Below are 26,642 nucleotides of genomic sequence, written 5' to 3'. Positions count from 1 at the left end.
AACAAATGCGGGAAATTTTTAGCTAGATGTGTTCAATCGAAGAAGGCGAATTCCACCATCCACTGTATTAAAGATTCTTCAGGTAAATCATACACAGCTACACCAGACATAGCAGCGCAGTTCGAGAAATATTATACGGAATTATACAATCTCAATCCTACGCCCCTGACACCCAATCTCTCGTCTAAAAGAACCCGACTCCTAAACTCATTTCTTGATCAACATTGCCCTAAGGCGATCTCAAATGAAATTGCCACATCTCTTGAAAGCCCAATATCGGAGGTAGAATTCAGATTAGCAGTACATCAAATGAAAACGGGGAAGAGTCCTGGCCCCGATGGTTTCTCAACAACCTATTATAGAACTTTTCTAGATCGTCTATGCGGACCTTTCTTGAAAGCCTTTAACTCCCTTTCATCTCCTCCTACACAGCCAAATAGACTTCTTGAAGCACACATAACTATCATCCCCAAGGAAGGGAAGGACAACACGGCAGTTAACAACTATAGACCTATTTCCCTACTGAATGTCGATATAAAGATTTTTGCCAAGATATTAGCCAATCGCATCCAACCACTTCTAACCTCACTCATTGCCAAAGATCAGGTAGGATTCATCCCAGGTAGAGAGGCGAGGGATAATACTATCAAGGCAATCAATTTACATCACTTGCTTACCTCCTCTCATAAACAAGGCTTCTTTTTGGCACTGGACGCGGAGAAGGCGTTCGACAGGTTGGCATGGGACTATTTGTATGCGGTCCTTCATCACATGGGTTTCCGATCCAAAATGCTTACTTTTGTGATGTCCCTATACAATGCGCCCTCGGCCAGAGTGAGGGTAAATGGCCACCTGTCGAACGCCTTCTCCCTACGAAATGGTACGAGGCAAGGCTGCCCGCTCTCCCCAATCTTGTTCATACTCACTCTAGAGCCCCTGCTGTGTGGTCTTAGAGCAAATCAAAATATCAAAGGAGTAACAATAGGAAAACGTACCTACAAATTGGCAGCTTTCGCTGATGACATTTTATTATTCCTCCAGGAACCACTTGTTACCATTCCCAATGTTCTAAAAGATTTCGAACTATTCAAAACAATTTCCAATCTTAAAATAAATTTTAGTAAATCCCAAGCCTTGAACATATCCCTTCCAGCCCAGGTTCTATCCCAATGTAAGCAGAACTTCCCTTTCAAATGGGAATCAAAGGCAGTCAAATATCTAGGTATCTCTCTTCCCTCCAAACTGACGGATTTGTTTACCTCAAACTTCCCTCCTATTCTTAAAACCATCACAGAAGACCTGCGTAGATGGGACAGATCGTTCTTCTCCTGGTTTGGCAGAGCTTCTCTGCTCAAGATGAACGTTCTTCCGCGTATTTTATTTCTCCTTCAAACTATTCCTATTGCTATCCCGCGCCAATTTTTTCAAAATCTTAAAACAATTTGCTCCAATTTTCTTTGGAATCATAAGAGACCTAGGATTAGCTACGAACAAATGACTAGACCTAAACATAAAGGTGGTGTCGGCCTTCCAGATGTTCAGCATTACTACTGGGCATGCCACTTGTCTAGAGTAGTGGACTGGAACGTTCATGAAGATCTGAAAGACTGGATAACAATAGAAACCTCCTTTAGCTCACTTAACCTTGCCTCTATGCCATGGATTCCAGATAATTTCATTCCCCCCTCACTCAAGAATCACCCTTTAATTGGCCCAACACTAAAATGTTTTAAAGCCACTTGCTCTAAATTCAAACTCTCTTCTAATCCTGGTCCGCTAACGCCGATCAATAACAACCCAGCATTTTTGCCAGGTACACATATACCCCGTATCTGTGATATTTGGCCTCACTCAAATATACTAGCCCACCACTTCTTCCAAAATGATGCTTTACTCACGTATGCCGACGTCTCGGCCAGGTCTAGAAATAATTCCTTCCCCTTCTGGCTATACCTACAGATTAGACATTACTTGAAAGAGATCAACCGAGATCAGCAAATCTCACGCTCACTCACACAGTTTGAAATTCTATGTACGCAAAATACCCCCCAAAGACATGTGATCTCAGCGATACATAATCTATTTTTTGTGAATTTTTCCACGAAAGCGGGAAAGGCCTGCCTTTCATGGGAACGTGATCTGCACCTGGATCTGTCAGAAGGGGACTGGGAGCGTATTTTTACATTGTCCCACAAGGGTTCTGTTAACGTGGTCACACAAGAGAACAACTTTAAACTCACTACAAGATGGTATAGAACTCCAGAGCTCCTCCATCGCTTCAACTCGACTTTACCCAATAAATGTTGGCGCTGCTCTCAAGACACAGGCTCACTGTTACACATCTGGTGGGATTGTCCACGAATAAAACCCTTTTGGTCACAAATCCATCAACTAATAACTCAGGTATCCACGTACTCTTTAGACTTTAACCCTGCCCAGTTTCTCCTTCATCATTCTAACATCTCAGTCACCTCATACCGCAAAACCTTACCCATACACCTTATAAATGCAGCCAAGTTGTGTATACCAGTACACTGGAAATCCACAGAGGTGCCATCCATAAAAGAATGGATCATCAGAGTAAAAAAAATTGCAGAGATGGAGGAGCTCATACATATAGCAAAAGATACCCCTAAAAAGTTTTCAAACACATGGGCATGTTGGTCCCACTTCCAAACAACAAATACGTATTCTGTTCTTATGTCATAATAGTTGTAAATCCTTACCCTCTGAGGTATAAGATTGCTGTTTATCTCCTTGCTCTGTTTGCTCTTGTTTTAGTCAAGAGGCTTCCCCCCCCTAACACAGGGTTGTGAGGGGTTGCCTAGACTACTACTCATAATCCTACTCTAAACACAAGTCTTGCGATTAGGTTTGCACCACGGGTCAATTTTAGTGTTGCAAATATCTTTATTTCTCAGCTCTCAGGTTTTCGTTGCCTCATTACAAGGAGCGCTCTCACTTATTCCTCATTAAAAGGTATAAAATTAAGATTGAGGATTTCATAGAACATAGATAAATTGACATGCTTAGGATAGACCGGATAAAAGGAAATCATCTACACCCCCAAATTCTCCCCTTTTCATCTTCTTTACCCCCCCTCCTGCTTTTACTTGAATATATACTGTTATTGCTTAGTATGTACCATTCTACTGTTAACTGTAATGCAGAGATTTCTTATCATTTGGATTTATGTACGTTTTTTTTGTTAAACACTTGTTGGATGTTTAATGCTCATGCTGTATGCACAATTACTTTTCAATAAAAAACTTTATGGAAAAAAAAAAAAAAAGAAACATATGGCAGGAATAATAATCCTCAGGACCTATAGAAATAAACCGCATCCTTAGGATTTAAGAAGTTTGCTTATTTCCCTTCCTTTATGACCCAGAGAGAAGCTATGGGGTTGATTTACTAAAAGCAAATAAGCTGTTCATTTTACAAGAGAATTTTCTCCAGAGCTGGAGGTGGTGAAAATTCAAAGAATGCACAATCACGTACAAAGTAAAAAAAAAAACATTTTTTTTTGCATGCACATGATTGGATGATGGAAGTCAGCCAAGCTTCTCCTCATTCAATAAGCTCTGGGGAAAAAACGTGTAATATGTACAGTCTATTTAACTTTTTTTAAATCAACCACCATGAATGAAGTTGCCAAAAAATGACTATAGGTCTGGTTTTCCAGTGAAGCTCATTTGCAAATAAGGACTTGGCAGATTACAGAAAATACAAACATTCAGCCAATAATACCTGACCATGCATAACAACGCTTGAGATATTTTCCAATGCGCATATGTGTATATGCTATAGGCGCATGTGGTCATGCATGATTGACTGAATCTAGAATTCATCTTTAAAGCTTTGCATGATAGGGCCACACACATTTCTAGAATTAATCTTTAAAGCTTTGCATGATAGGGCCACACACATTTCTAGAATTAATCTTTAAAGCTTTGCATGATAGGCCCACACACATTTCTAGAATTCATCTTTAAAGCTTTGCATGATAGGGCCACACACATTTCTAGAATTCATCTTTAAAGCTTTGCATGATAGGGCCACACACATTTCTAGAATTCATCTTTAAAGCTTTGCATGATAGGGACACACACATTTCTATAATTCATCTATAAAGCTTTGCATGATAGGGCCACACACATTTCTAGAATTCATCTATAAAGCTTTGCATGATAGGCCCACACACATTTCCTGAATTCATCTTTAAAGCTTTGCATGATAGGTCCACACACATTTCTAGAATTCACCTTTAAAGCTTTGCATGATAGGGCCACACACATTTCTAGAATTCATCTATAAAGCTTTGCATGATAGGCCCACACACATTTCCTGAATTCATCTTTAAAGCTTTGCATGATAGTGCCACACACATTTCCTGAATTCATCTTTAAAGCTTTGCATGATAGGGCCACACACATTTCTAGAATTCATCTTTAAAGCTTTGCATGATAGGGCCACACACATTTCTAGAATTCATCTTTAAAGCTTTGCATGATAGGGCCACACACATTTCTTAATGATTATTCTGCATCATATACCTAACCGCAATAAGGAAATCCATACAGAATACAGTATCAAACTTACTCCATATTTAAAATCAGATTCTGAATGCATCCATAGAAGGACTGAGATGTCCTGAGCATGGTGGCGCCCATTTTGCCAGGTACTCCTCCAATGAAAAAGCTAGAAGCATTTATGGCAGTCGTATCCACAGATTGACCATTGAGTTTCACCTCTGCTGGTTTCCCTTCATCAACCTGCACACTTAACAGCCTAGAAAACAAATAACGGTATGTTAGCTGCACTGTAAATAATCAGATGTCGGTAATGATCAATACAGGGTAGCTGTTTAAAAGCCAAATTAGCTTTCACACCAAGGAAGACTTCCTTTAACACGTCAAGTTGAAACATAATACATCTTTATAATAACATATCCTTTATGTAAGTTTACAGCTAAACAAACCCTACACAAAATCTTCACACAAATTTTGGTTGATACTGGGTATAATGATCCTAAATCAAAAACTCATTGTTTAATAAGTTATAAAACAACTGATGTATACACATAGGTCATAGCTCCCAAATGTCTTTGATTTTGAGGGACTGTCCCTAATTTGGAATAAAGTCAATCTGTCTCTCTTGCCTCTTCATTTGTTCCTCATTTAATCTATATAGTGGTTTAAAAAATACACTATTTATCTTTCAAAAAGTGTTAAACCTTTCACCCAATTTCTAAATTGCTGCATTTAGAAATGTCAAAAGCCAGTATAAAAATATAGTAGTGGTGAAAAAAAAAAAAAAAAACACTTGTGGGTTTAACTAATAATTTTTTTGTACAATTCTCCTTTAAGGGGGCTTGGCAGGGGACATGCCCTTTGCCTACATATTTTTGCTAATATGTTTCCCTTGTTCCCATCTCAAATAGTTGGTAGGTATGCATACATACCCAGATAGGGTTTTGTCTTAATTAAAACAATTTTATGGCAATTGCTTTATAAGCAAAATCGGTTACCTTTTGTTACGAAGGAGAATAATGGAATGTTCTTGACCATCACTATAGGTCCCAGTAGGTGATCTGATGACTGTTTTTCTTGTGTTTGCTCCATCCACAGGATTAATGTGTAATTCAACATGGCCGTTTACCAGCATTAAAGCAAAAAATGGCTAGGTGCATTAAAAAAAAAAAAAAAAAAAGAGAGAAAAAAAAAACACGTTTCATTATCAAAAGGTTCATACAATAAGTTGACTATGTTCTTTGAATATGCAGGGCAAGGCAATAGGTTCACTTTAATACTGGCCTCCACAGTGTGAAAACAAAGCCCACGATCAAGCTTACATAGGGCTTAAGACTCTCTCTCCATCCCCTAGTGATATCACTAATTGCCTAAGGCAGTGATGCTGAACCTTGGCACCCCAGATGTTTTGGAACTACATTTCCCATGATGCTCATCCACTCTGCAGTGTAGCTGGACATCATGACAAATGTAGTTCCAAAACATCTGGGGTGTCAAGGTTCGCCATCACTGGTCTAAGGCTAGGTTAAAATTTGTGCATTGCGGACAAAAATCACACAAAAAAACAAGCATCCCTCTTGCAGACGCCCAATGGTGTAATTCATTCTTAATAGGACCCTATTAAAATGTGTGCCCAAATGTATTTCAACAAAGTAGTGATCGACCGATATCAATTTTTTAGTGCTGATACTGATACCAATATTTTGGTCATCGGATATCGGTATTGACCGATATTGGCCAAAATTTTCGGACATTAAAAAAAAAGTTTTTCTTTATTTTTCACAGGTACTCTGGTGAAGTTATATGGGGGTCTAAAAGACCCCAAACCCCTCCTCTGCCCTTAAAAGCATTAAAAACGCCAAGTTTGACTGTTTTGAATGCTAGCATTTTTTTGAATTTGCCGTCGAGTACCCGGAAGTGATGTCATGACATCAATTCCAGGTTTTTAACCTGGAGACCCGATCAGAGCCGAATGTGGATTTGATTGGGTCTTCTCTTTGGCGGCCGTGCAGGTAGGATGCCCGGGTCTCCCAGTGGGACGGGAGACCCGGGCGAGCTGTGGGAGCAGTGGGACGTCCCCTCCCGCTCCTTGTAATGACAGCCAATCGGCTTCTCAGCCGCATCGGTTGTCATTACAAGACAGCTGACCGTCAGGTATGGACGCCAGTACCAGGGTGATGCCTCTAGCTGCAGGCATCACTCTGGTACAAGCTCTTTCCCGAAATATCGGCAATATCGGTAACCTAAGGGGGCGATTCCGATATATCGGGAAAGTTCATATCGGCCCCCGATATATCGGCATTGCCGATAATCGATCGATTCCTACAACAAAGTACGATGCGCTTTGGTGCAGCAAAGTTGAAATAAAAAGGAGTAAAGCACTTCTTTTGTGTTACTTTCGCAAAATCACACAAAATTATGCAAAAGCGCATGCGCATAAGTCAGAACAGGTGGGCAAACACTTGTGCTGTCATGTAGAAGGGAGGGGAATGAGTCACATGCTCCCCTATACCAGGATTTACAGGGTACATTACATTGCTTCCCTGGGTGAACAAAGAAAGTATATGCAGCTTCAGGGAAAAGTATTCAAGTGGAATGGTTGTTAAACCCTGCATGGGTAAAACACTGATTTATGTTAGGCTTCCAGAATTTACTCCATGCTGTAAACACGGCAATTTTTAGAATGTTGTTAGGGCTATGATACATTAACATTAAACTATAAGGCCTAGTTCACACCAAATGCAGTCCAGTGCGTTTTTTTTTTCAGCATCAAATCGCATGGAAAGTAGTTTATATGATTTCCAATGGCATAGTTCACACGAGTAAAGTCAGTTCCAGGGCTTTCCAGTTCCAGAAAAAAAGAAGAACAAGGACTGTACTGGAATGCAGTAAATTGCATCAAAAACGCACAAGAATGCATCAAAAAAGCATAAAAAACGCACCGGACCCCAATACAGTGGAAAAGCAAACAGGAAAAAAGAAGAAAAAAGCATCTGGAATGCATCCGAAACACATCAAAAACTCTTTATAAGTGCATCAGAACATGCTAAAAACATGCATGCAGATCTGGAGTGAGTTTTTGTGGTGTGAACCAGCCCTAATGTTGGGTCATTTTTTTTTTAAATATAATTTTTATAGGGTGTATATGTTTTTAAACAGATATTTTATATTTATTTGTTTACTGTATTTATTGCATGAGAAAGTGTTCCCACTGTCAGTTTTTCAGGAGGACCCAAACAGACCCTTCAGTCTCCTCTATAGAGTGACAGGTGTCAACGAAAATGTGTCTGGATGGAGTCCATGGACGATGGATGATGGAATGTCTGTTGACACTTGCCTGCATCCGATCCTATCCTATTTGCTAAAAACAGATGGATAGGGATCTGCTCCCCATCTGTCTGGCGGATCGGATGGCAGACGGGTGTAAACGGGCAGGCAGTTCGTTTGCATCCGACTGCCCATAGAGGAGAGCATAAGCAAAGCAGACATGGACCAGCCATCCGCCTGCCTGTTTAGCGGGAATAAGTGAACAGATCCCCCGCTGAGCAGGCAGATTGTGTAAGGGGCCTTAGGGTTACATTAGGAGATAGCACAACAAAATAAACCCCCTCTCAGACACAGATGTCTTTCACTGAAACTTTGTTTTGAGCTGCCTGATAAGAGGGGAAACATTCCTCTCCCTATCCAATTCAGCTTTAGTTTTTGAGGTCTGTAAACTGATTTTTTTTTTTCAATAGGTGATAGGTAGTGATGAGCTCAGGTGTGTTTGGACTAGGATCTGAACCCATATGTGGGAGTCTGTCAAGAAGCTGTAACCTGTATGGGCCAATCACCTACAGCCAGGGCATTCCCTGCCCTGCAGCTACACATATACAAGCGCAGATGATTGGCCCGTACTGGTGAAAGGTTTCTGGTGGGTTTGGATTCTAGTCTGAAAATGCCCAATCTCATCGCTGGTGGTATCTAGTATCCAGCTACTTGCTGGCTGGATAAAAAAAAATTAAAAAAATGTAAAATCTAAAAGAGTATATGAGATTAATTTGATCGGGCTTACATATTCTTTAAAGTGGTATTAAACCCAAAAGCAAACATTGTTTATTTTGCAGCTTACCCATTGTTATATCTGGTGACTGCACTAGTTTTCTTTTTTAAGATTTCTTTATTTTATTTTCAACTGGTAATCTTACTAGTAAATCTGTTGTTTTTCAACAGAACAAGCTACTCTGCAGATGTAGTAGTTAAGCGGATAAAACAAACCATTACCCACTGACAGGGGTGCTAAACATGGTAAACTTTTATTCCTTTATGTAAAATCTTTATCCCAAAAGGGAAAAAAGGCTATTGTTATGACAGCTTAAAAACTGTTAGCTGGAGTTTGGCTTCAGTTTGTTAGTGTATATAAATCTGCTAGCATAACTACACTCCCTTCCCCCCAGACTGACAATGACTTTGTCCAAAGGTGCCCCTTTGTTCCTTCATTCAGAGTGGGGGCACTCTAATACACGAGGTGTGTTACGGGCCAGATCACCAGATGAAAAAAAAAAGCCTAAAAAATGCAGCCATCACGTCTAATGATTGGTTAGTTGTAATATATTACATTTTTGGTTTTGGGCTTAATTTTGTTAAGTTTTCTTAAGTTTTGTTGTTTAACAAACTGGGACAAATATACATTTGCTGATCGTAAGCTGACTTACATTTATAGGGCTAGTGTTTATGCAAATGCATTCAATATCCATTCACTGTAGATTTGTCATGTGTTCACATTGGCTTGTAAAAGGAAAGAACAAAATGATCTTTAAAAGGAGAGGTATGGCCAAAGCCATACTTCTCCTGTGTGTCACTGCAGTGCACTTAGTTCCACATTCCTGTAACCCAGATTCAGCCGACAGTGTGCTAAAGTCTGGTGTCTTAGCAGGGATCCTGATATTAATGCCGGCCTCAGCCTCAGCCTGAACAAGCAGCTAACTCGCTCTCCCCAGTTCTGAGTTCCAGTGAGCGCTGGAGGGGCACAGGAGAGAGCAGTGACTGACAGTCATCACTCTGTACTCAGGGCGGACCCAAGAACTGAGCGATCAGTGGTTTTTGATTGCTCAGTTTTCAGTGTAGAGCCGGCAGGGGACAGCTACAGCTTGGATCGATGCTGCAAGCCCATAAACATTCTAAACTAATTATAAAATCCAAACAAATGCCAATAATACAAAAGAGAAAGTGTGGTGTGAAAGCTCAGAAAATGCTACACAAAGGCTATTTATCACTTCAGTCATCAGGATAATGAATCGTTCTGATAAATAATTCTAATTTTGGAAGAAAATAAGGTGAGGATAATAGCACTACTTTTATTACCTCCCTCTTGAGTTGGAAATTTGACATAAAAAGAGCAAGAGGACTTGAAAGAGCAACAATTCATGTGATGAAATAGAAATATACAATATGCATGTGAAAATGACCGTGGCAGGAATTGAGCAGTCTGCGGCAGCACAATATACAGGGCCATAGATACACAGAATGAAGAATAAGCCTGTGGCTCGGTGACCTTGTTATACGGAGTGATTAGGCTTCAGGCTCTGCTTCAGGTTATTGAAGTCTGAAATCTAATTTCACAAAATGCCTGAGGCTTTGTCAAACAGCAATAATTCTCTTAGAAAATGCCTTCAATGTGAAATCACACACATACTAAGTTACTGAATTCTATGCAAAGCAGCTAGTGAGGTTTTCAGCTTCTAAAACTCTATTCCTTTGGGGAGGGACCCACCAGGGCAAGTGTGGCCTCTTTACCACAAGCTATGGGCACATTTATAGGTTTCAAGCTAACCATAGATATCACCGAATGGTCAGACTTGTACAATATGTCAGGTCTGACAGCCTCATAATGTCTCTGGCTCAGCTTCCGCCCTATATAGTAACACTGGTTGTATGACAGTTTACATTTAGGTAATGTCTAGGTAATTGGCAATATCCTTTGAGAAAGTCAGGTGTGACGAAACACGTCAGAACCATGCTACATGCTACCTAATTTCATTCCCATTGTTTGTGTTGTTGTCATCAGATGTCTGTAAGTGTATATACCATCTTTTAATAAATTGTCCATTAGCGGTTTTACTCTATGTCTGTGTCATTTGGCTTATCCCCACATGTAAGTGTCTGATTGGGAGATCCAGTCATCCTTGCTCAAGACTACACGGTCATTTATTGGAACATCCAGTGACACAGCCTTTGCCAGGGTGACCTATGGTTAATATCTAAGCCTTTATGACCCATTTGCTGTATGGTATTTTGGGTCTACAACTTCTGGTGAGCGCATTTAATTAATATACTGATGGTGTGGGGATCTATCTGCTTCTTTGATCATTTTGGATTGCCAACTTCACCACTTCACTTGGTACTCACCAATATTCATCAATTTCACATTTAATTTTTATTACCTTTATTGAACAGTTTGTTTGCTTTTTTAGCGCTGCACTTTACTTATATACTATAATGGACAAGGCAGGCTCAGGAAGAAAATAGTAATTAGAGAAGGTTGGTCCTTTTTGTCATTGGGGCTGCAGGAGTAGCCACATAGACTGGTGGATTGAGAGACTGACATCTAGGGGTTGATTTACTAAAACTGAAGAGTGCAAAATCTGTTGTAGCTCTGCATGGTAGCCAATCAGCCTCTAACTTCAGCTTGTTTAATTTAAGCTTTGACATAAAAAAATAATAAATCTGGAAGCAGATTGCTTTCTATGTAGAGCTGTACCAGATTTTGTACTCTTCAGTTTTAGAAAATCAACCCCTTGAAGTCTATAGATACCTTAACCAGCAGATGTCCAAAACCTGAAGATTGAACTATTTTCCCCATTTGATAGCTGAAATTGCACACAGGTGTGCGCTCCCAGATGTCAGTCCTCATGCTGTACACACTGCTCTACTAAATGCCAAAGCCCATACACACACAGCAAGAGAAACAACTCACCCCCGTTCCCTCTTCTGCTTTGTACAGACAGCTTCCTACAAAGTTACACTTAAAGAGAGATTCTGAAAGCAAACAGCTTCTGACATGCCCCATCTTTGGAAAGAAGCATCTCTTAATTCTATGCCACCAGAGCACGGGTGTGCATTAGTTAAGTAATATATACAGTATGTATGTATATCATATATTGAGCCAAAAGCCCAACAATATAGAAGCCATAGCTTCCACTGGATGGATGATATCCAAAAGAGCTGTATGCAGTTTGGAATAAATGGCTCTATAATATTAGACTATATTTGCACTATACGTTGGCAGTTTTTGATGTGCATTTGACTGATGAATTGTAGTGTTAACTTTATCGACAAAATTAACACTATTTTAGTAGACTAAAATACGACTGAAACTGAAACAATTCAGATGACTAAAATATAACTAAAACTAAAATGCCATTTTAGTCGAAAGACTGTGACTAAAACTAAATCAAAATTGAACTTCAAAATTAACACTGGTTATATATCGCAATAGCTAAATCTGTCTGTAGTGCACGTTTAAACCTCAATACCATAAAAAACTTTATTCGATTTTTTTCTCCAGGAGTAAAAAATGAGTTTGGAAATTCTAGAGAAATGCTTAAATAATGCATTACAGTTTACCTAAGCCCGTAGATTTTAGTTGACTAGATTGTACTGGAGAATTTAGTCAACTAAACTACAACTAAAACAATAATGGCATTTTAATCAAAGGACTATGACTAAAACAAATCGAAATTTGACTTCAAAATGAAATGGGGTGTGAAGTCAGATGTTTTTTTTTATCTTAATGCATTGTATGCATTAAGATAAAAAGTCTTCTGTGTGAAGCAGCCCCCCCCTAATAATTACCTGAGCCCCCTCTCTATCCAGCGATGCGCACGAGTGCCTCAACTGTCTGGGATTCTCTCTCTCTTTTTGATTGGCTGAGACACAGCAGCAGCGCCATTGGCTCCCGCTGCTGTCAATCAAACTCAGTTAGCCAATCAGGAGAAGGGGGGGACAGGGTCGAATGGCAGCTCCATGTCTGAATGGAAACAAGGAGCTGCAACTCGGCTCGGGTACCTCCATAGTAAGCTGCTTGCTGTGGGGGCACTCATCAGAAGGAAGGGGCCAGGAGCTCCAGCCAGGGACCTGAGAAGACGAGGATTGGGCTGCTCTGTGCAAAACTACTGCACAGAGGAGGTAAGTATAATATGTTTGTTATTTTAATAGAAAAAAAAGAGACTTTACAATCACTTTAACACTGGTTATTTATCAGAATGGCTATCTGTGTCTGTAGTGCATGTTCACACCTCAAAAGACTATGATTAAAACTAAAATCGAAATTTGAAACCAAAATTAACACTGATGGGTTTTAAAGCACTCATTTACATGGCTCCGCCCACTGCCCTTAAATGAGGACAATTCCCATGATTGGCATATGCGATGGAATGAAATGTGAATACTTTCTGTTATAAGAAGGATTTACTGATTTGATTGCAGAGCTTTATAAATGCTTTAGTCCCTTCTCACCATACCCTGTATATTTATACTGTCTTGTTATGCATATCATATATAAAACTTCTAAATAAAAAATAAATAAAATAAAAAATTGAAGGAAAATTACTATTTTCATCTGTTTAATTTACTAAAATGTTTTCCATGATGCAGTCTCCTTTTGATAATTGAACCCATTAGGAAAAGAGACAGGACACGCAGGAAAAACATTGGAAAACACGTCCTGATGATGTTTCTATTCAGCATGCCATTGCATTTAGTATCAACAATTGAAGAATATAACTATAGTTTAAGGTTTAATTAAAGCTTTAACAGTATGCTTTTTTTTTTTTTTTGTCGTATTTGATATAATGGACCAGATTACAACTACTATGATAACTATATTAGAATTAGACTGGTACAAAGCTATTTACTTTGGCATGCATCGCTTTACAGATTGGAATAAAATAAGCAAACATTTTCCCATTTGTGATTCAGACGGTCTTATTTCTTATTTGTAATACAAATTAAATATAACTGAAATCTCTGCCGGCAATAACCCAATTATGTTTAGTATTAAATTAACAATACCCCCTCCCGTAAGGGAAGAGAGGAAGGGGAAGAGATACTTTCAAGGCTGGAGGATCAGCTAATCTGAAAAGCAACAAGTAACATTACTGACATGTTTACAACGTTTAAAACCTTGACACATATCTACAATCTAACCGTTCTACATTTTTGAGCACAGATTGTAATACAGTTATAATATTCCTGATATGTAAAATAAACCAGAGTTTGCAACAGTCCTGAATACCAGTAGATAAGGAAGACAGATAGATGTGTACTCTGTGGCTCTACTGATAAAACACTGGTTTCTGTATCTCTACTTTTTTTTTTTTTATATTTACTTATCTTGAATGAATTGGAGAATAAATTAATCTGGAAGCAAATTTTACTAAAAATGATTTTATAACTCCATTAATGTTCTTCTCTAAAAAGTAATTGGATATAGACCTATGTATGTTTAACTAATGTTCAGGTTTCGTTTGTTATCACTGGGTTCAAGTATCACTTGACTGTTCACATCTCTTAGAATGGATCATTCATTTTAAGTGTAAAGAATTAGGTTAAAGGAGAATTGTATTAGTGTTCAGGGGTCAGAAGGAAAAGAGTTGAGATTATGGTTATTGTTTTAGGGGTTAAGTGACAAAATGAGTGTCAAGGGTCAAATGTTAAGAATACGGTGAAGTTTAAAGCAGCTCATTCAATAACCGAAAAAAAAAAGAGTGAACGGTATAAAGTGCAGGTACATAGAGCAATCATTTCTCTCTGCTACACTGGTATGCCAGGCTAATCAGAATGGGAAAAAGCTCTAGCATGTCCTGGTAGTGACAGAGCATATCTAACACACATTCTAATTGGCCAACAAGGCAGCCTCCCTTGGGGCAAGGATAAGAGGGGGGGGGGGGGCAAGTTCTGACATTACCAGGAAGTGCTGAAGATTTTCCTGATCTGAGCAGCACAATATTCAGCTGTTGGAGACGGGAATGGGGACTAAATGATACATATACAGACACTTCTTGGTGCCTATGCTTTCCACCAACTAGCTGCTTTTGTTTTAGACATGATAGAGCAGTGATGGCGAACCTATGGCATGCGTGCCACAGCTGGCATGCAGGGCCATCTCTGTGGGCACGCCAGCTATCCTGGGAAGCTGCCGCCGCTGATGCCTGGGCTCTCTAATCCTCCATTCCTCCGCACGGCAGCGACGTTGTGCCCCCCTTCTGTCAAGCAGCGTTGGACAGGAACAGAGCGACGTTTGCAGAGATCGCCACCCACTCTGATTCCTCCTGCCTCCCCATTGCCTGCAGCCAAGCACCAATGAGGAGGTTGACAAGTGCACCATGGGACATTTAGTCCCGGAAGACTATGGGGAGAGATAGAGATTGAGATCGTGACAGAGACTGGAGCAGCATACTGTAAGCCAGAGGACAGAGAGGCTGCGAGGATACTCCCCTACAGTGCCAGTTGCGGGCCTTGCCATGGTCAACCAAGAGTGAGTGGACATCTGTTCGGAGGAAGAAGTGTTGCTGTGCCACTGGCATTGGTGAGCGGCCCTTGCGGCCATTATCTGTGGCTATTAATTGCAGTGTTGGCACTTTGAAAAAAAAGAAGTTGGTTTTGTGTCGCAGTTTGGGCAAAAAGGTTCGCCATCACTGGGATAGAGTTTCCTTAGTAAGTCCAGTCTTAGTAAGTGTAAGTCCAGGCAAAACTTAACTAATCCTAAACCTGCTGCATCATAATTGGCTGCATCATAAGTAAGTATAGCAATGTTTTATTTACAGGGTTAGATGGATTAGGTTTAGAATCTGGCAGAGAGCAGGTTTAGCATTAGTTAGGTTTTGCCTGAACTTCTATTTTAAGTGTTAGATGCATAGAAAAGTGGATAAGAGGCACTGGATCCTGAAGATCATTTTAAAGAATGCTCTGTATTATTGCTATCACCAACAATGGGGTAAAAGGGTCAATGTAGAAAATCTGATATTGAGCTGGCAGCTTCTACATAGGGCTTCCTCAATCCCTTTAGGCTGTTCTAGTAATGAGTATTTTGTATTTAAAATACCACACTATAATATCCAAGTCCAAATGTAAGTTTATTCCAATGATAAAATATTTGCATATTCAATGCATTTCTGGAGCTGTATCTCCACTTTCTTTATTGGGGCTGGAAAAAAAAAGAAACAGTATTCCCTCTCTCCCCTTTTCGCTTTGTTAAACTTTCCTTTTCTGCTTCTTCTGCCCTTCCTTACCTTCTCCTCTCTCTTATTTCCTTTCCCCAATCTCTACCTTTTTCCCAAAGACCAATGTAGCCACCTATACTGAATTTTTCCCATGTGGATGAGAAAACAGTGATTTTACATATCGGTCCTGCGTACCAGGCTGCTGTTTTCTACCATTAGCGCAATTGCTCCTTTATGCTTTGTGGTATGCATTACATTTTTGCCACTACATTGGCTTCACAGCTGTCCAGGGGGGATATGTACAGGGATCTGAATTGTGACCTGGCTCCATGCTCCAGGGGCCACCTGGGTAGGAGGGGCAGCATATAAAGGAACCAATCCCTCCATTTTCCCCCTGCAGCCTTTCAGGAAAATGGAGGGGATCAGTTCCTCTACATGCTGCCCTTCCTATCCACCTCCTGCTGTGATAAGGCTCCTGCATTCTCCATCCACCAAAAGCATCCCCCAGAGCAGCTGAGAGGGAAGGGGGGAACCCGGCAGCACTATTGGGGATACTTTCAGGGTGGAGAGTGAGGAAGGGGCCAACCCTTTCCTTTTCTTAATGAATAGAGTCAGTAATCTGTAGTGATCACTGACTCTGTTCATTGATAACTGAGACATAGTAAACTGTGTTTACTATGCTTCGCTTCAGATTGTGAATGAGCCGCAAGCTCCATACAGAGCTATTCCTGTCTATTCATTCTGTGTAGCTAAGGCTGCAGAGAGGGAGATTGAGGTCTGTGTGCTCAATCTAATTTCTTTGTATCAAAGGTGGAACATCAGAGGTCTGTTTAGACCCCTGATATTTCAACAAAGCCCTCCAACATGGTTTTCTAAAATACTGTAAAAAAAAAAAAAAAAATGTAATTGTAAAAAAAAAAAAAATAAAATAATATGGTAAAAAACAGTAAAAAGATAAAATAATAAAACTATAAAACTACTGACATCAGTGGTGGAGCTACTAGGGTCACAAAGGTGACACTTGTGACTGGGCCCTGGCATTCCACCACCGTGGGGGGGGGGGGCGGCCAGGGGTCAGGGATGGTTTCTTGCACTGGGAACCCTGAAGATTCTGGTTGCACCTCTGCAGCTGTCACACCTTTCAAAATTAATAAAAAAAATGGAAACCAAAAAAATGAAACAATGTATTTGGCCTCAAAAATCTATTTATATGTGAACATTTTTTATATGAGTGTGCACAGCAAGGCAGCAGCTGCTGGATCAAGCAGCCCTGCTTAAACCAGCTGCCAAAAGTATTGACCTATAGATTGATTTTTGAGTTCACATACACTATTTAATCTTTTTACAAGCCCTAATGAAGGGGGTGAAGTTACAACCCCTGAAATGTGTTGTGTTTGCAAAAATGTTTTCATTGGAATAAACGTGTGCTTGTGCCTAAATATTACAGAATGGCACTTCAATTCCTACTTGCTCATCCTTAAATGTTAAGGCCCAGTTACACTATAGCATTGCATTAAAACATGTGTTGCCACAATGTGTAGCAATGCATGTTGCCTGCGTTTGTGTGATGTGGTGCCATTCATTCTGAACCTTGCAGAGGCCCACACGCTGCAGCACAGTGTTGTGATCTGCTGCTAGAAATACTATATAGCATAGAACTATAGTTCTGATGCATTGGGCAGCCCAATAAAATAAATGGGCTGCCTAACCACAGTGCAAGTTAACACACAGCATAAAGACTGTTAGGATGCATGCACTAAAGTACCACAATAGTGTAAATGGCCCTTGGGGAAGGGTTATATGTTATGTTATTGGTTAGTTTAATTGTAAAGATTCAGGCAGGAGGAGGTGTTAGGATTTGCTTTGCAGGTAGACATAGACCAGAGATAGACACTGAAAGCTAAAGTGCTGTTCTAAGAGATGCCAGCAGCTAGAAGTCCTTGTCATTTGAAGCTTTCACATTCTCACAGGTTTGCTATTGCAATATATAGTAACTTTCTGGTAAAGAGAAGGAAGAACGGATTTAAAACATATTGACAAAGTAAAACATTTGAATTATTTTAATTTACACGGAGTATTGTACTGTTGAATTATTTGGAAAGTAAAACATGAAATTTACTTACAGGTTAACACTGACATTTAAAATTGCATTAAATAACGAGTCACAAAGTAAATATCCATCAGATGACTGCATCATTTAAACAGCATTTAAATTACTCTACATAACAAAGTCATTACTCACCAGCTGGGCCTGCCTGCGACTACGTTTCACCGTTGCCTTGCCAAACCCAGCCAGGATAATCCCTGTGTCGTTGAGAGTGGAAAACGACACCATGAGCTCAGACTCTGGTGGTAAGGACACAGGCTGCATTTCTACATAGCCATCGTTAAGAACAGTTATACTGCGTGTAGGCTAGAGAAAGGGAGACAGGAAACATATATGTTACAGTGCAATTTATACATTCCATTCCTAACATATGATCAAGTGGAAATATAGGCAATACTATTTTGAAGACTAACGCAGTATTTTTCAGTTCATACTTTCAAGGTTACTTAGTTTTCTTTGTTGAGTATGGTATAAGAATTTCATGGTAATATGCAATTAAATATCAAAGCTGGCGCAGACAGAATCCTGAAGCAATAAAACTAGTGGAAGCAATTATTTATGAACTCAATTTATATATATATATATATATATATATATATATATATATATATATATATATATATATATATTTATATATATATATATTTATATATATATATACGTACATATATATATATATATATATATATATATATATATATATATATATATATACATATATATATTTGATTACATTGCTTATATTGCACATTTATTTATTGACCTATATTTTATAGAGATTCCTTTGCACTTTTAATGCTGATACACATTTATTTTAGCACGTCTATCACTTTATTTGGTATTATTCCATTTAGCGAGCGGTGTTTTATCAAATTTTTCTTTCCCCCCGGTTGGGTGAACAGCAGCTGCTTACTGTATTTTAGCTATCAATCAAGCGCGGGTTATTTTATTATTATCATTAGAGTCCTGAAGCAGCTGAACATGGCAACCAACCAGCTTCTATCTTCAGCTTGTCAAGTTAACCTTTTAAAATGAAAGATAGAAGCTGATTGGTTGCCGTGCACAACTGTTCCAGATTCAGGCTGTTACAGTTTTGCTAATCTTCCATCATTGTGTTAGAGAGCTGATACGTATTACCTGTATTTTTACATTCGTACTGCTATCTATGGCCAACACTCAACAACAATTTTCTTCAAACCAACGATAAATAAAGATTAGAGATTGACATACGAACCTTTATTTTTGTACACAAAATTTATTTGATGGCTAAATAGTTATACCTATAGAACACAAAATGCACGCTTGAGCAGGAACATAGTACAGTCCGACGGGAACACCAGTAGTCCCTAATTAAAGCTGAACTCCAATGAATGCAGTTAATTTATTTTTTTATTAATAAAAAATAATAAAATATTTTAAATGTACTGTATCTAAAATAAATATTTGAATGTGTCTTAATTTCATCCTCTTGTAGCGCTACAGTAGAAGCAAACCTGGAGAAAAAAGGGCAAAACTAAAAAACAATCAACCGCTACGTGCTTATGGGCTGGAAAAAAAAATGTTAATAGGAGGAGAGAACAGAGGGATAATCTTATCAGGCTGTTCCTTCCTGGCCCAATCACAAGCTGCAGCAGGGTAAACCCAGGTCAGGTGCTGTCTATCAAGGTGTGTAAATCTTGGGACTGTATGGACAGAAAAGAAAATACTCTGGCAGGTAAAACAGCTCCTTTATATGCATCTTAACTGTGTATATAATGGTTTGGTTCAGATTTTAGCAATTTATCTTTCTGGTTTAGCGTCCAATGTCACCCCTCAACCCCCAGCCTTATTGGGTATAGAATCAGCATTCCCTCAGTCCAGTGAACAGAAGCAGACCTAGGAAACTGCAGCAAAACAAGAAGCAGCAGAATGGTTGTACTGACTAGAAGAGGTTTGTGTAGAGGTTTGTGTAGCACACAAATTCTTTTTTTTTTTTTAATAAAAAATGCAGGCAGGGACAAAAATACATTTCCCTTTGCCTTCATGACCTCATTTATTTTAAAAATGGGGAAAATGAGCAATTGCTCTGAATCTACCAAGGGAGCAAGATCTTTAATAGGTTCGTGAATGACAGAAACTGAACCATTAAGGTCACAAAGAAGTTCATATCTCAGATTAATTCTGAAGCAATAGAACTTTCCTCTACATCAATATTACTTTTAGGCTCCATTAAGCAAAACAAATAAAAAATAGATGATTTAATCCAAAGACAGACTGTTCTGATGATTAACCTTGACCAGAATTTCTGAAAACTGATAAAACACAGCTTCATATTGGTCCTTAGCTTTTTGTAATCAACATTCCCTTCCACTGTCATAAAGGCACACACAAGGATAAATTTGGGATATAAGCTATCTGAATATTTCTATACAATGGGGAAAACTGGGGGTAACCTATATAGATACAGGGAAAACATATAGACATGTAGAGAGTCTCTATGCTGGATAATAAAGCCAATATACCAGTTCTAAGGCCTCTTGCACACTGCAGCTTGAAAAAGCTCAGTACAACTTTTTTTTCTTTACTGAGCAAAAACACGGCCCATTAGTTGTAATGTGCCTATGCACGCAGGCATGTAAACAAGCACCGTGCATTCTTCAGGAAAAAAAAATAGAAAAATCAGCATTTATGGTCAGTAATTTACACCCCATGTGTGCAAATACATGCTCAAATGTTGCAGAACGAGAACGCGAAAATGCCCGACTGCACGTGAAAATGCACACAAATAGATAGATACAAAAAGAAAAGGCCTGAAATTACGTCTGGAAAAAGTAGATGCCCAAACAGAAGTATCGTGAGCAAGAGGCCTAAGAAATCTTTTTAAAAGCTTTTTGAAATAACTGTGTGATGGCTTTATGTAAAGATAGCAGGGGGCCCACCACTGCATTAAAAGACCTTAAAATATAACTAAAGGTAAACTTTATTTTGTTTTGGACAGAGTAGACAGGGATTAAAACACCTGTCAGTTTTTTTTCTGTCTGTGCCCCAGTGCTGTATTTTGGCCTAGGCCAAAAAGGCCCAGGCCTAGGGCAGCACTTTGCAGGGGGGCAGCAAAAAAACCACCCCCCTCCACCTGAGACTATTGGCCATGGATTGCTAGAGCCGCCTCTCTCACCCTCTCTCTCTCATCCCCCCTCTCTCTCTCATGACCCTCTCTCTCTCTCATCCCCCTCTCTCTCTCCTTCAATTTTGGAGGGAGTCACATCAGTTAAAAAAGGAGTGATGCAAATTTACATGGGGGGGTGCCCAATTTTAGTCTTGCCTAGGGCAGCACAAAACCAAAATACATCACTGCTGTGCCCCCATTAAGATTCACCCTCTCTATTTGTCCTGTTTACTATTATCATTGAACACAAAATCCAAAAATCTTGGGTTGTCCCCAGAAAAGTAATAGAGAGGAAATCTGCCAATAGGGACACTAGTTTAGGAGACCTTGTGGTCCCCAAGAAATTCTCTTATTTTGCATGGATTTCCTCTTACTTCCTGTTTGGCTATGGGACAGGAAGTAATGGGAAATCTCCCCAATGGAATAAAGATGATAAAGAAAATTCTGACAGGGGTTTTAACACTCCCTACCCTCCCTCCAAAATAAAAAAAAAATAAAAAAAAAAAAAGAAGGTTTTGCCCATAGTTATACTTTAACCTCATGAAACAATGGTACATTGAGCTATCTTTTTTTTTAAACAAAAAAACACAGGTGATCATAATCAACTAAACAGATGATGGTAATTGTTAGGGAACCACGTTTCTGTTTACATATTTGGGATTAGTGAAGATCATGATTGAGAGTCTAAGACCAAATGACCAGTGCTGCGGCCTCCTTTTTGAGGATGCTTGCAGCTTACACACCATATTATCTGGTCCTAAAAAGGAGCTCACTTTCCAGTAAGTATGAGCTGGGGAACATGGAGATGCACCAAAGGCAGAGATGGTAACATATTCAAGGAGAGTTGCCTAAGGTCTTTGCCAAAGCTTAACGTCAAAGAATTCTGAATGGGTTTAGGCAGACTCAGAGCAGGCAATAACTAGTAATAAGACAAGCTAGGAAAAATAGCCAGAAATTCAGGGTGCAGGAAGCAGGTGATGACGGGTTGAAAAGGAGGTCCAGGTCAGGACCAGCCAGCAACCAGAAGGAAGTCCAGGATTACACAAAAACTCTACTTAGTTGCAGAAATGTCAGTGCTTCAATAGGCACCCCATATATGGTCCCTGGTGACCTGTTAAAGGACTGTGGACCAGTCAATATGAGTGCACTAACTTAAACTCCCCTTGTAGAGCATGTATAGTCATGCCGGAGCACATAATGGGAGTGTGTAATGCAGCAAAAGCAATGGAGGGTTGTAGGAGGAAAACAGCCAGAGAAAAAGCAATAGGCAGACAAGACAGAAGGAACATAAGCAAGTGCAAAAGGTGAACCGCAGAATACAAGAAAGTCAGATGGGCACAGCAGGAGAGCTAATCTCCAGAAAAAGCCCTGACTGAGCCCCACAGATGAAATAGCAGTTGCAAATCTGTGCAAAAAATACTGCTTTTTTTTTTTTAGTTCATTGAGGTGTTCTATTTATGACATAAAAATACATAACAGTATCTTCCATTATTAATTCAACCATATTTGTTTTCTAAAGAGGTATATTAAACATTTAAATGCTGTACTTATTTATCCATTATTTATATTGCTATTAATAATAAATATTGTATTCTGCTCACCTCTAACTTACAGCCTTTTCTCACACCATAAGCATTTCTTAGCAAGTCAAAGTTTGATCGGGAAATTTCCAGATTTCTTATACAGCCAACATAGGATCTGCTGACTAGTTGTCTCCTAGAAGTTTGAAAAATGATTGTTGTAACTTTTGACAATTTGGCATAAACAAAATAAATAAAGATCAGATAATAATGAGTAAAGAAATGAATTTTACATTTATATTCATCAGTAATTTCCTAACTAAATTTCCATTCAACGATTAGTATTTTGAGCAAAAAATAAGTCAATAGAGAGGCTTATTTTACAAAAAGTAATACTGCAGGACTAGGCTGCAAAAATAAATAAAGACATAAAATAGATACATAAATAAATAAATAAGTACATAAAAAAGTACACCCTTAAAGGCATTGATCCATTCTAATTGACATTACTGGTAAAATATGTTTTCTAACCACCTACTGTTTAGGAAGGGGTTATTGTACACTGACAGCTCTCAGAACATGGTAAACCGGCACTACAAACAAAGATTCCTGCCCTCTGCCGTTTTCAGTGCTTGCAAATTAAAAAAAAAAACAAAAGCAAACAGTTAAATAGACACCTCTAACCCTTAACCCTTCCCCAACTTACCCTGACCTCTCACACTCTTGCGTTTGCAGGATAGGGGAAAATGATAGCCTCCCCCCCCCCCCCTTGTTTCACATGTGAGATTATATATATATATATATATATATATATATATATATATATATATATAGGGAGGATAATATACTCACCTTACACCTTAAACCCCCCAGCTTCTGTAGTAAATGGGAGTGACACCATCATTCTACCAACCAGAATCCCAGGGAGTGCTGATTACTAGCGATTTCATGGGAAGAGAACAGTGCAGAATAGTCTTCAAAGTGACAACATTCAAAATTCCCTGGGATATCACTGGAAGGAGAATAAGAACACCTTTGCTGGTGGGTGGGTATTTTATCTACCTTTTTTTCTCCACAGGTGTTTTTTTTTTTTTTAATGTATACAGTACTTCAGCAAAGGGGTAGAGATGCCACATTAAAGAACAGATATTACTGTTTACATTTAATGTCTGCTTTAATATGTTGGGGGTGCTACAAAATCAGCAAGGGCTATTAATTTCTGCCAGATTCATCAGCAACACATGACATATCAACAATAAATACATGCAACCTGATCCAAATCAAATTCCAAACCTGACATGTTGGTTCCCTAAGATCTATGTATTTGTTGAAAGACACTACAGGAGGTCAGTGTAACCTACCTTACCACTCTGGACCTGGGAAGGCCACCAATGTATATGGGATCTTTGTCTGACCTATTCAAGTCTGATGCTGTACCAGGTGCCTCACCCTGTTTGGCCTCTCGTTGACTGGAGTTGAAGGAGTCCATAACAGCTAGGATACCTTTGCAACAAAAAAAATATTGATAAATGTTACATATTAGGCTTGTATTACAATAAATGTATTTAAGATATAAGTAACATAAATGACAGCAGCACAAATGCTGTTCAATTGAAAGCAGTTGTAAGGGTAAACATTTTATTTACTAAAATAAAAAAGATGTTATACTTAACTGGAGGAGGTTTGGGCTGCTCTGTGCAATACCATTGCACAGAGTGGCCCCAAACCTACTGATCGGGGATCCCCTACAGCACTCTTGGCTCCTCCTTTACTCCATGTGCCACCATAGGAAGCAGCTCCTTATGGTGGCACACATGCCAGACTGTAGGCATCCTCTGCCCTACTCTTTGCTTACTGGATTTTACTGACAACACCAGGGGCCAATGTCTCCTGCTGCTTTCAGTCAAGCCTTTGAGATAGGGGAGAGTCTCAAGTAGATTTTAAGGTATGGTGGGGGGAGAAACAGCTATTGACCTTAATGCAGGCGTCTCCAAACTTTCTAAACAAAGGGCCTGTTAACTGTCCTTCAGATTTTAAGGGGGGGGGGGGGGTCAGATCAAGGTTGCCAACTGTCAGTAAATTCAGTTTGTAAATTTCATGATGCAGTCTGCATGCCCATAATAGATGTTCCCAAACAGATGTAAAAATCGGTGTTAGTGGGAGGAATAGTGCCCCATTGTTGGTGTCAGTGGGAGGAATAGTGCCCCATTGTTGGTGTCAGTGGGAGGAATAGTGCCCCATCATTGATGCCAGTGGAAGGAATTGTGCTACCAATCCATATTGGTGCCAGTAACAGGAACTATGCCCCATTGTTGGCATCAGTAAATGGAATATGGCCTCAAGGGCCAGATAAAGACAAGAAAAGGGCAGCAGTTTGGAGACCTCTGCTTTAAATGAGAACTCCAGCTTTTGAACTAATTTACATAGTTCCTTTGGGTCAAGCTGGCCCAAACAAACTGCCTCTCCCTAAGCTTTCGGTAAAACGGTATGTAGCTGCGGCTACATACAGTATAACGCACTGAGTTTCGGGTACGAGTGGAGACTTCCTGGAACACAGACTAGGCTACAGTCTAGTCTACAGCAGCGGCGCTCAGCCAATCACAGCGAACGATGTATTCTAATAAAAAATACAAATCCTCCTCTGATTGGTTGAGTCAAGCATTGTGACATCAGCCCGCCTCTCGGCCTCTGATTGCGGAGCTACGGAAGTCTCCGCTCTTACTCGGAACACAGTGCGGTATACTCTATTTAGCCGCAGCTACATACCGTTTTACCACACATGCAGCGGGCCAACGGCTGAGGGACAGACATAGTTAGTTTGGGCCAGCTTGTAAATTAGTTTAAAAGCTGGACTTCTCTTTTAATGCATAGAATGTATTATAACAAAATATATTCTTATGTCAGTATACATTTGGATCTAATTTGTATATGTCCTAATATATAGCGTATTAAATGATCACAGCATTGCATGATACACTGCATAATGAAGTTCCCAATTAGTCAAAAATCATACCTTGCTTTTTGTTCCGTTGGAAAGCAACTTTATACCAGTTACCATCATTATAACGTCCATCAGTTGTTAATATCAAAGGTCCTGAACCAAGTTCCACTGACAGTCTTAACTTTCCATCCACTACTTCCAGAGACAAGAAATCTCTCTAATAAAGGGAAAATGAATGACACTTAGCAGAACTTAGTCAAAATACAAAAACTTCAGAGTCTGAATATAAAGTATAAAACTTTTCTGATTTAACCAAAGCATTATTAATATTTCATGTTAAACACTTCTGGAATTGTATTAAATGGCACCAGTGACTACAGTTGTTACCAACTTTTTATTGTTATTACATCAACCTAATAATGAACACTAGGGGGGTCTATTTATAAAGCTGGCCATAGATAGATTGAATCTCCATCGATCGACTTGGGTACAACCAGACTGTTGAATTTTTTTACAAGTGATTACTGCCGGCAGCTATACGCGTTGCCAGTAATCATTGTGTCTGGCCGGCAGAACACAATAGCACTGCGGGAGAGATTACCCCATAAACGCTGACTGTGTTGATGGGGGATTAAAGCAATTTTCTTTCCATCCACCCATGCTGAAAGGATAGAAAATCAAATCATCTATGGCTTGCCTAAAACATTCCTTGGACAAACGTCACACACATTAATGCAGGTTGCAGAAATTTTGATCACATTTTCTGTAATAGATTCATTCCTATATGCCAGTATATTTTCTCATTGAGATAGTTCAGAAAAGTATACTGCATTTTGGCCACAGGATTGAGCTAATGGTCATAGGAATTAATCTATTACAGAAATTACGACCAAAATTCATGCAACCTGCTTGAATATATGTGACAACTGTCCTACAAATGTTTTGTAAATAGACCCCTGTGTGTTTAAGTGGATACCGGTGTGCTACAAAACAAGCTGGCTGCCTACATATATCCAGAATTCAGGCAGAAAGCCATTGGTGGGATTCTGTCCATGGTGTGGTATCCTCTAAGTGAATATTTACTGTCATGGATTATCAGATGTAAATAAGCTAGTGGAAGCATTTCCATGTCTTACCATCACTTGTATACAAAGGTTTAATTGCTTTATCTCTAAGGGTCCTTTCACACAAGCTTT

At 39.3% G+C, this 26,642-nt stretch overlaps 1 protein-coding gene across 1 annotated transcript in view; it reads right to left on the bottom strand.

Annotated features, from left to right (window-relative positions):
- LAMA1 (laminin subunit alpha 1) overlaps nt 1–26,642 on the bottom strand; it is a 256,439-nt gene that overhangs the window by 27,830 nt on the left and 201,967 nt on the right. The window contains exons 50-55 of the mRNA XM_082258773.1: nt 25,519–25,663; nt 23,867–24,008; nt 22,587–22,701; nt 17,976–18,146; nt 5,531–5,682; nt 4,603–4,791 (exon numbers count right to left, since the gene is read on the bottom strand). Of these exons, the coding sequence (XP_082114899.1) occupies nt 4,603–4,791; nt 5,531–5,682; nt 17,976–18,146; nt 22,587–22,701; nt 23,867–24,008; nt 25,519–25,663 (914 nt within the window). The remainder of the gene's footprint in view (nt 1–4,602; nt 4,792–5,530; nt 5,683–17,975; nt 18,147–22,586; nt 22,702–23,866; nt 24,009–25,518; nt 25,664–26,642) is intronic.

This window comes from Pelophylax lessonae (genome assembly GCF_965119305.1).
Source record: "Pelophylax lessonae genome assembly, chromosome: 5".
Lineage (NCBI taxonomy): Eukaryota > Metazoa > Chordata > Amphibia > Anura > Ranidae > Pelophylax > Pelophylax lessonae.
The sequence above is the reverse complement of the archived record's forward strand: the minus strand, read 5'-3'. Positions and strand labels throughout refer to the sequence as shown.